The sequence below is a fragment of the Saprolegnia diclina genome (assembly GCF_000281045.1).
Source record: "Saprolegnia diclina VS20 unplaced genomic scaffold supercont1.111, whole genome shotgun sequence".
Taxonomy (NCBI): domain Eukaryota; phylum Oomycota; class Saprolegniomycetes; order Saprolegniales; family Saprolegniaceae; genus Saprolegnia; species Saprolegnia diclina.
In genome coordinates this window covers 38,441-48,967 of record NW_008246178.1, presented here as the reverse complement: position 1 = coordinate 48,967, position 10,527 = coordinate 38,441, and the positions used below count along the sequence as shown (strand labels likewise).

Here is a 10,527-nt window from a genome sequence, read left to right as displayed (position 1 = left end):
TTCTATCCTCTATCTATAGCACGGATCTTCTCGGGTCTTTCGCTTGCTCGACCTTTTGCGCAAAACCCTTCTTCCACTACTTGGAATCGTACCATGCAGCCCATGCCGAGATTTGAAACGACGACCGCGGTGCAGCGGGCCGGGGACGAAAACAAGACGCATCAGTCGTTCCGAATCGAGGCCGTGATTACCAGCAAGGAGATCAAGCTTGGGCAAGACGCCGCGGAGGCAACTGTCAGGAAGAGCAAGCTCAAGGACGACGGAGTGGGCACGCGTGTTCTGGAAGAGACCACGACGAGGACGACGGCAGGCCGCTTCCAAGGACGACTCTTGGTCTCGGAATGGCCACGCGCAACGGCTGTAGCGCGGCGCCCAGGACCTCGGTTGGCGGTGGTGACAGTCAAGACCGACACGCTTCGATGGCGCCCCACGTTTTTGCGCCGGACATGTTGTATGGCCGCCGTGGGCATTGTCGTGAGGCGCCAATCGCCTTTTGGGCCAAGACCTCGCCAAGTGGCCAAGGAAGGTTCGAGGGCCCTCTCACGACCTTCAAGATTGAAGGATTCCCCTGCTGGATGGACGCGTGCCGACCAAAGACCCGCGCAACGTGGCGTCCCGGCGGTGCATCGGCGTGACACACCGACCCCTCAAGGCATTCGAGCCAATCCAAGGCCAGACAGCTGTCTGGTAATAGTGCCGCCTTTTGGCAGGCTGTAGACGTAGACAATTGACGTCAATCACATCCCTTTTTACGACTGAAGACGACTGAGCTACATCCGACCGTGGACCCGTGTTCGGGCTTCACGACAACACGATCGCTTGGACGTTGGTCAAGGCCGTTGGCGTCGTGAGCAGGCGTGGTGCGAGGTACAGAAGCACCTCGCGCGATTTGACGGCGAGCACTCGCACTCGTGGGCGAGGTCGTCTACCCACGTGATACGCTTGAGGAGGCGGAGAATGAGCTCGTCGATCGAGTGGTAGCCCATGCTCTGGTGGAAGACATCAAACGCATCACCGGCCGCGCGTCGCAAAGAGCGTCTTCAAGCGTCAAGTCAAACCTCTCGACGAAATCTTCGAGCTGCTTCTTGGACGAGCACTGGATGACCTCGGCAAGACCCAAGCACAATGTTGACTTGATATCTCACTCGAGCTAACTTGTCCATCTCTCTAAGATATATTGTATACTCGTTCCACTAAACTATGTCTACTGCATAACTGCACTCCAACGCCAATGATTTCCTTCTGCTGCAAAGGCATCTCGAGAACTGCCGTCGTGTACTTGACAATCTTGAAGGAGCGTGACCCGTGTTTGGAAAGGCGTCCTTGAGAGCGCCACGCGCGACGAAGTTGTGTTAGAAAGCGCAATCTTCTCGGCTTCTCATTTTGGACAAAGTGGCGCAAGTGCAAGCGCACAAGTTGCGGCAGAGGATACCTGCGTCGATAATGCATTGCAGGCGACCGCGTCCGTGTCCTTTTTTAGTGTACTTGGCCGACCACGACGTCGGGCGCCTGCTTGACCGCCTCGAGAAGGTTTCCAGAGCTGGTCCACGATGAATGCGCGCACAAGATTTTTGCTCGCGCTTGGATATGATATGGAAGGACCATCATGAATCCGTTTGCAAACGTGGAAAATGAGAATTAACTCTGTAGACAATGTAGAAACTGCGAAAACAAGAGCTTATGGTGCCGTCGCTCGTTTGATTTCACGCAAGAGCAGCTGGAGCTTCTTCTCGTCGTCCGGCAGCGGCTCGTCCGGGCAATCTGGGCACGCTTCGAGCTCGATGTCGACGGGATCGCAACAGACTCGACAGTGAACTGTTCGCTTAACGTTGGCACCTTTGGTGTTGGCGACCGCGATGCGCTTGAGCAGCACCTTCAGCTTCTTGGCTGCGCTCGGCAGTGGCTCCTTGGAGTCTTCGTCGCGGCAGAGGGTCGCATCCCAAGGATTCGGCGTGTTGCAATCGGCGCACACGATGTTGGTGTTGACAAGCTGCGTCTTGGACCACGACGAATACGTCTAGCGACAGAGAGTATTTAATATCGCTGAGAGGGAAAACCTTTGGAAGTACCTTGCTCGTACTGAACGACGACGACGACGACGAGTGCAGCAAAGGCCGTGGCGCATCCGTGGATAGCGCGTTGTTCTTCTCCCCGAGATGCGCCTGAAGCAACGTCACGATGTCATTGGCGCTGGGTCGGTCTTTTGGGTCAAAGGCCAAGCACTTGTTGGCCAGGTTGCTGTACCATGGCTGGCATGTGTCGCTCAAAGTTGGGCGGAGCTCGCCCTTGTAGACACGGCTCATGATGTCGAACGTGCTACACTTGGAAAGCGACGCATACGGCGGCAGGAGCGTGTCGAGCTCCGTGAGGATGACGCCAAACGAGTAGATGTCGGCGGCAAAGCCGTACCCGTGCGTCGTCGAGTCATCGTCCTTGAAGACCTCGGGCGCCGTCCAAAACGGCGTGCCCATGTTGATCGTCATGTTCATATCGAGGTCGCGGGCAATGCCGAGATCGCAGACCTTGACGAAGCTGGTCGTCGAGAGCAGAACGTTGCCGCTCTTCAGGTCGCGATGGACTTGGCCGTTATGGTGCAAGTCCGCGAGCGCCTTTGCAACCACCCACGCGATCTCCACGTTCGAGTAGTTGACGACGGTCGGCTTCCCTAAGCGCTTGGCCTCGAGGTGCTTGTCCAAGCTGCCGCCGTCCATGAGCTCGAGCACGAGCTTGGGATGCTCCGAGAACCGGTCCGCGATAGCGATCAGATCGACAATGTACGGCGACTTGCATCTAATCAGGTATACAAGTAAGGCAGGATATCGACACCAAGTGTGCAAATGGCGCACTGGAGCATCGCGTCGATCTCGGCCTTGAGCGCGTTTTTGTTGTTGCCGCACTTGATAGCCACGGCATGTCCTTGGAACGAGCCTTTGTAGACAGCGCCAAAGGCGCCAGCCCCCAGGGCGTCGTTTTCGTCGTACACGACATCGTTGTTGGTCACCTAAGGTATGGCAAGTGAATACTACATTGTACATTCAAGACGAACGAGAGCTGACCTGCTGCGTGACGAACTTGACTTTGGAGTAAATCTGATTCACGAGGCGATAGTGGCCGAGACGGATCGCCAGGACCAACGGGGTCACTCCGGCCTAGCCATACGAGTTGCAACTTGGATAAACGCTGTTGACCCAACCTGGTTGGGCTTTGAGTGCACGATGCCGTCTGCCTCCAAGAGCACGTCGAGCACGGAGCTCTTTTTGTGGGTGATGGCCATATGCGAGAGAGTTTCGCCCGACTACGCAACAGTTTACGGCATGTTTCGTGATCATTCTTGTACCTCGTTGGCGCTGTTGGGGTCGACGCCTTTCGCGAGCAGATTGAGCACAACTGGCACGTTGTCGTCCTTGATGGCTTGCATCATATCGGCGATCTAAGCATAAATGAGTCTCTGACCAGGACGATTGCGCGAAAACGAACCTTCATCGCTTCCGGGTACTTGGCGTCGCTGAAGAGCTTCCGAAGCGCGGGTGTTTTGGCCAGCATCTCGGGCGTCCAGCCATCCTATGCACGTAAATGAGGACGCTGCATATAGCGACTCGAGATACCTCGTCCTCGGCATCCACGTCGGCTTCGACCGCCAAAAGCGCGGACACAATCTCGTCGTATCCATTGTGAACCGCGACGTGCAGCGCCGTCGCGCCGTGCTAATCGACGCAATTAAGTCGATGTGCTCAAGGGATGACATACTGCATTCACGGCAGACGTGTCGGCGCCAGTAGACAAGAGCTGGTTCACTTGCTCAAGGTCGCCCTTCGTGACAGCTGCCATTACGGGGTTTGTGCTCGATGCATCGAGAAGTGCTACGACTTTCGTCTGGCCATTTTGAAGGGCCACCATGAGCGGAGTGCGTCCATCCTACATACATTCTCTGTAAGCCTCAGCACCGATACAGTGAATGCACGATACTTTGTCGGGAATCGACGCGTCGGCTCCGCTGGCCAAGAGTCTCTTGACCACGCCCACGCGACCGGACTCGGCCGCGTAATGCATCGCCGTCATACCCTTCGAAAAATACACCATCAGCATTCATGTTCATCCAAGCAAATACCGTTCTCGCTTGGTGGTCGATATTGGCACTCTTCGTCAAAAGCTGGTCCACAACGTCGACGTGACCGCAAGACGCAGCAAAGAGGAGGGGCGAAAAGCCTCTCTAGGTGGAGTGTCAGCCAAACGCGGCGTGCTCATAACGGCAAAGTACCTCGTCGACAGCGTTGACGTTGGCGTCATGCGCCAGAAGAAGCCGCATGATTTTGACAAGCCCATCCTGCGCCGCGCGCATCAACGGCGAGAACCCTTTCTACCGAGGGAATCCATCATGTTCATCATCGAAACAGCGCAACCTTGACGTTGGTTTTCGCGCCTCCTTGCAAAAGCGCCGTGACAAGGTTAACGTCGCCAGACTGGACAGCAGCTTGCAGTTTCTCGGTGTTGTGGCTTGTAATGAGAGCAGCAGTCGCCTTTTGTCCATTCTTGATCGCATACGTTCGCGCATTGTCGCCATTCTATTGCAACGCTGGATCGAGACAAAGTTTGAGCGAGCACTTACGTGGCTGACGACGTTCGCATTGGCGCCCGCGGCAAGGAGCACCTGGGTCGCACCGCTTTTTCCGAATGCAGCGGCAAAAATCAGCGGCGTGCGCCCCTGAAATTGCATAAGCGAACGACTTGTAAGTGACTGTACCCAGTGACACCGGACATTGACGTCGGCACCGGCATTGAGCAGCGCAGTGATGACGGCAATATGGCCTTGATCCGCAGCAGCGTGCAGCGCCGCGAATCCGCGCTACAATCGGCACTACATAAACCACGTTACAAGTCCTTGCAGCCCACCGCAAAGACGGTATCGACCGTGGCGCCTGCTTTGATGAGTTTATTCGCGACGCCCACGTGGCCCGCCGAAGCCGCGAGTAACAGCACCGAATCGAGATCCTATCCATGCGCTTTAGTTGATCCTCGAAAAGTAGTGTGCGAACCTTGTCCAAGGTGTTGGGGTCGACACCGTTGGCCAAGAGACGCCCCACTTGAGACTTGTCGCCGTTGGAGACGGCCGTCACAAGCTCCCGCGCCTGTTGGTATTGGTCGATGAGTGCCACAAACGTGGTGTGGCCGTTCTTGCTGGCGATCATGCGAGGCGTCTTCGAGCTCTACAGCCAGGAGCGTTACGCCACGTGGAGAGGATTCCAAGCGAACGGTGAAAAAGCCTCCGTCGCAAGCAATGTTGATGTTCGCGCCGTGATGGAGAAGGGCTTTCACCACCTCAATGAGACCGTACTCAGCCGCCTTGTACAGCGCCGTTTTGCCCCCCTTTATACAAAAATTGGAATCACATCGTTGGTCGTTGCGTTACCTCTCCGAGGCCAGTCGAGGTACTGTCGATGCACGCCGTGCTCGCTTTCAAAAGGCGCTCGATCGTGTTGTATGAGGCTTGGCTGCAAAGGGTCGCAGCCTCCCATAGGGCTGTTTCGCCACTCTATGCACAATGATAGAACGATAGTCAGTGCCACAACAAGCGTACGGCATCCTTGTAATCAGGGTCTGCTCCCGCCTCGAGAAGAACGATGACAGCGTCGAGCTTGTCTTTGTACGCCGCTTTACCAAGGGCACGTTTGACCTATTTTAATAATGATGAGCATTGCCCCGTGAATCGAGTGCAAACGAACGTCATAGAGGCGGCACTTGGGCAAGAGCTCCTTAACGTCCTCAATGTCGCCCGATTCGGCAGCAAGCGCAACGACATGCTTCAACTGTGGAAAGCACATTACGAGCGTTCGAGATCGATGGACCGAAACGCACCGTTTCGTAGTCCACGCTCATCGGAACAATGAAAAATGAGGGCGGCCATAGAGTTTATGCAACACAGCAAAAAAAGCATCCAACATCATCAGATCAGTTCAGAAGTATAGCCCATCATCACCGTGCCCTGACAACAGATTGCAACAATCATGTGCAGTAGCCTTTCGCACACGATTGTTGATCCCAGTCTGCACAGACAATGGCTCATCGGGACCAAGATATAGGCTTGCTGGCTATATCTATTTCGCGTCAGCAGCATCTTCATGCCCACATGGACTTCGCGCGCGAGGAGACGAACAATATACCTAGAATTTCCAACCGTCAACTTGGGCCATGGCGGCGGACAAACTGTACTTTGAAGGTGACTGGTACCAGCTCTGGTGCACAGCTTGCATAGTGACACAATCGCCTTACAAATAGACTTTGTTGGGTGGACTTAATATCGCACAGGATTGTTAAGGTGAAATGATATCGACCAGGTTGATGAAAGGCAACGGAGTCGTCGGTAGCCCGCCAGCTGCACTGTCGCCATGTTCCAGCATACACACCATCCAATGGTGTCGCCACAATGGATACTTGACGTTGCAGCTGTCCCTCGCGTATAGATACTATTTGTGAGCGCACTGTGAATCTAATCACGGCACCACTTTTCAACTTGACCATGAGTGCCCCCTTGCTCCACTGCCCAGCTTGCGACCACGGCAACCCATTCGCCAACGTCACTTGTGACGACTGCGGTGACAAGCTGCCGGATTCGGCGCAGAAGCTTCAGACGCTCCGCAAGCGCATCGACTTTTTCGGCCGCACGATCGAAAAGACGACCGTCGTCACTGACGCGTTGAACGAGAAGCGCGCCGTCGCCTCGAGTCTACTTGATGCGGTTCGCGATCTCTGCCGCCAGGTCGGCGTGGTCCCATCCGTCGACTTCGCTGAGTCGTCGGCGCTGATGGTAACACCCGCCCCAGCCCTGCCCTCGACCGACGGCATGAGCGACGTTGAGACGATCGAGGCGTACATTCAACACATCATCCAACTCGGTGCCGTGACCAAAGCCGCCAAGGCGCTGCACCCCAAAGCAAGCGAGGCGTTGGCGGTTGAGGTCGCCAAAGTGGCGACCCTCATGACCGAGATGAAGATGCTGCAGAGCCAGCTGTGTGACCAGCAGCCACAAGTCGAGGACGAGCCTGAGATGCCTGAACCTCGCCGATTTGTCGAGCCAACGGCGGCCCTTCCCAAGATTCCAGTCATTGACGCGTCGGACTTTAAGCATGCCAAGATGCTCGTCAACGGCCAGACCTTCCGCATCGACTGCGGCGTCGTCGACAGTCACCCACTCGTGCGCAAGAAGTTTTTCAGCAACACTCCCGACCATGACGCCATCCATCAGTTTCAAGGCCACATGGAGCTCACCGCCTCGTACGTTGTCTATCTGCACTGTGTGAGGCACCACTCATCAAGGAATCACGTAGGCTTGGCGGCGCCGACGGCACCATCATGACGCTGGCCGGCGTGTCGGGTGTCAACACGCAAGCACCGGCCCTGTACTTTCCCTACATGGCGTACGGCAACCTCCGCGACCTGCTGCAGAAGACCAAAAGTCAACGCTTGCCTTTGCAGACGCGGCTCCGCATGGCCATCAGCGTCACAAAGGCTGTCTCCAAGATGCACGCTCTTGGCTTCATGCACCGCGACGTCAGCGCTCTGCATGTGCTCGTGGACGGCGACTACGCAGCCAAGCTTCTCATGAGCACGAGCAGCCGCGAGCTCTCGGGGGGCTTGATGACGGTGGGCGTCGGCCCGGTCATGTCGTCGGCCCCCGAGACGCTTCGGTCCGACGTTACCTTTGAAGGCCGGGCCAACTACTCGGAGAAGGCCGATATTTACTCGCTTGGTCTCCTCCTCATCGAGCTCGACACGCACGACCTTCCGTACGCCCACAAGAAGGACCGCAACGGACGACAAATCAACGACTCGATGCTCACAGCGCTCCTTAGCTCCGGCAAGGACGGCGACGACATCTTCAAGCACAAATTCCACTCGAGCCCCAGCTGGTTCCAAGCGCTCGCGCTTGAGTGCGTGTCGGTGGATCCGGAGGCGCGCCCTTCCGCGGCGGAGGTGCTCCGTCGTCTCCAAGACCACGTCGATGCACCAGGCGTCGCATCTCTCTCCACGATGGCGCCCATCGGTGTCAACGTTCGCGTTCTCAAAGCCAGCAACCTCGCTGAAGTTCAAAGCTTTGGCGTGCAAGATGTCATGTGCAAGCTAGCGGTCGGCATGACCAAGCACACGACGTCAACGTGCCGCGGTAAGCAAGGAGCATCGCCTTCGTGGCCCACCGACTCGATATTCTTCTTTCCCGCGGTGCACCTCCTCGACATGACGATCGAGGTCAACCTCCTCACGAGTGACTCGTGGTTCTTTGGCAAGCAGATTGGCCGCGCGCAGCTCTCGCTGGCCGATGCGATCTTGGCCGACACAAAGCAACTCCAAGAGGTCAAAGTGTACACCAATGGCGCTGTGCAGGGCAGCTTGTATGTCGTGGTGCATTTCACGGGCGGTCTCCTCCACTGGATCAGCGCGTACATTGAAGACATGACGACATACCTCCATAGCATCCGTGGCACCACGTCGCGCAGCGATGAGATTCGATCCAAGCTCTCGACCGCCATCATCATTCGTGACAAGCTCTTTCATAAGGGCATCTAAGTCTTAGCAACTGATGCTTCTCATTGTTGGGAGTTCCACAAGATAGCTAAAGGCTAAAAATATCACTCTACGGCAGAAAAATGAGCGAAATTGCCCAAAATTACCCTTCCCCTTTCCCTGGCAGAGCCTTTGGCGGGTCAAGAGTGCCGGCTCGGGATAAATTGGACAACGGATTTGCACTTCGTGCAAACCCGCAGCCGATTTAACCCTTTATACACATGGCGTCCGCTCATTTTTCTGCCGTTTCCAGCCTCGCTCATTTTTCTACCGGGCTCCGCTCATTTTTAATCTTTTTTCATATCACTCTACGTTTACCGACTGACCGACTTTAAGAGTCACGGGTGTATTGCTGGACCCAGGATACCATCGCTGGATTTTGTTCAACGAATCTACGTCTAACGTCACCGATAATCTTTCACCGCGCACTCGCTGGCGTCTCTCGACAGCTCCAACGATTTCCTTCTGCTGCTGAAGCGTCTCGAGGTCTTCCTCGGTGCACTTAACCTTTTTGGCCGTCGCGAGCAAGGACCGGCCAGCGTTCGTCCTCAGAACTGGTGTCTCAAGCGTCGCTGCCAAGCGCGACTGGGCACTGTTGCTATGACGAGCGGTTCGTCCATGTCGTTTGCTCAACAACTCGAGAAGCGTCACGAAAGCTCCAGTCGCAATGCAGCGTTGAGCTAGGCCTCAAAGTACGTGTGCTGCGATTTGGCCCCGTGAAGAATGTACTCCGTCGGCACTAGCGTGTCATCATCCTCATCGTCGCTTATGCCTTTGGGCGCCTTGGGGTCCGGTGGCTTGAGTACGTCTTGAAGGCAAACCAGGCCGTATAAAGCGTCCTTGTGAGCGCCGCGCGCGACTGCGGTAGAAAGCGCAATCATCTCGGCGTCGCATCTCGGGTAGAGGGGCGCCGGTGCAGACGCGCGCAAGAAGCGGCAGAGGATATTTGCGTCGACAACGCATTGCAGGTGACCGCGTCGGTTTCTTTTCTCATGTGCTTGGCCAATTCGTCTTGGGTAAGTCGAGGCGCTGCAGCACCGGAATCACAGCTCGTGCATCAACAGCCTTCGGGAATGCACCATTGGCACTGAATTCTCGTGATGTCCCACATAAAAGGCAAACGAAAGATCCGTGGCCCTTGTTCGAATACTCCTATATGCATGTAACATGTATACACAAAGCTGCGGGACAAGTGTCGAGGCGTCGTTCGCACTCCTCGCACTCAGGGTCGGCGCTCTCGGTGTTTGCTTCAACGTAACGATGCTACGTTTACATGGTGTGTCATTGTAGGACCCTAGGTCCTTGGTATCGATGATGCCATGTTGCCAACGATCACCTTTTTCGTCCACGAGATGCGGTTCGTCAAGCCGCACTGGAGAACGTGCATCGCAAGCGACGGCGTGTCAATTGAGCATCGTCATCGCGCAGCTAAAAGCTAAAGCTGACCGTCTACATGGCTGAAAAAGAGCCCCACCGCGGCCAGTAAAGCCATTTTTTAGATTTGTCTGTGGCCAACGGCAAGCCACAGTCGCGGCAGAGCTTGGGGCGTTGGACGCAAGAATCTGCAGAAGGAGCGTCATGGCAGCGATCGAAACCCGTTGCGGACAGATACCGACAGAGAAAATCAAGAAGCGCGAAAGCTTTGACGACACGCTGTCGTCGTCGCGGAGCTGCAGAAGCGTCAAAAGCACCTCAGCTAGACGACCAGCTCAACAATGAGCATATCAGTCAGGCATCTCTGCAGCGTGAGCCCCGTACCTGGCGCTGGAGGCGGAACGTGGCATTTTGCACCGGCAGGATCGAGGACGCACGTCGCTGCCCCGTTGCATGCGCCAAACCACTAATTATCAATTGCTGTGCCTTGATTCGCTTGCAGCAGTAGCGCCGTGTACGACTGCCACGTCACATTTTGCTCTTAGCCACTGCTCGATGAGAACGACGCCCGCCGGATGCTACCACACATTGCAGCCA

At 55.9% G+C, this 10,527-nt stretch overlaps 2 protein-coding genes across 2 annotated transcripts; one reads left to right on the top strand and one right to left on the bottom strand.

Annotated features, from left to right (window-relative positions):
* Positions 1–1,616: 1,616 nt before the first annotated feature.
* On the bottom strand, positions 1,617–5,186 carry SDRG_16036 (TKL protein kinase; the record flags this gene model as incomplete). Its single annotated transcript, XM_008622226.1, has 15 exons — positions 1,617–2,017; positions 2,070–2,790; positions 2,847–3,001; positions 3,057–3,149; positions 3,194–3,295; positions 3,338–3,430; positions 3,478–3,561; positions 3,606–3,704; positions 3,967–4,062; positions 4,109–4,210; positions 4,259–4,357; positions 4,607–4,702; positions 4,742–4,843; positions 4,891–4,989; positions 5,034–5,186. The coding sequence occupies 15 exons, from the start codon at positions 5,184–5,186 to the stop codon at positions 1,679–1,681; spliced, it is 2,433 nt and encodes an 810-aa protein (XP_008620448.1). The 3' UTR covers positions 1,617–1,678.
* A 1,328-nt stretch (positions 5,187–6,514) lies between these two features.
* Positions 6,515–8,559, top strand: SDRG_16035 (serine/threonine protein kinase; the record flags this gene model as incomplete). Its single annotated transcript, XM_008622225.1, has 2 exons — positions 6,515–7,269; positions 7,323–8,559. The coding sequence occupies 2 exons, from the start codon at positions 6,515–6,517 to the stop codon at positions 8,557–8,559; spliced, it is 1,992 nt and encodes a 663-aa protein (XP_008620447.1).
* Between the last annotated feature and the right edge of the window lie 1,968 nt (positions 8,560–10,527).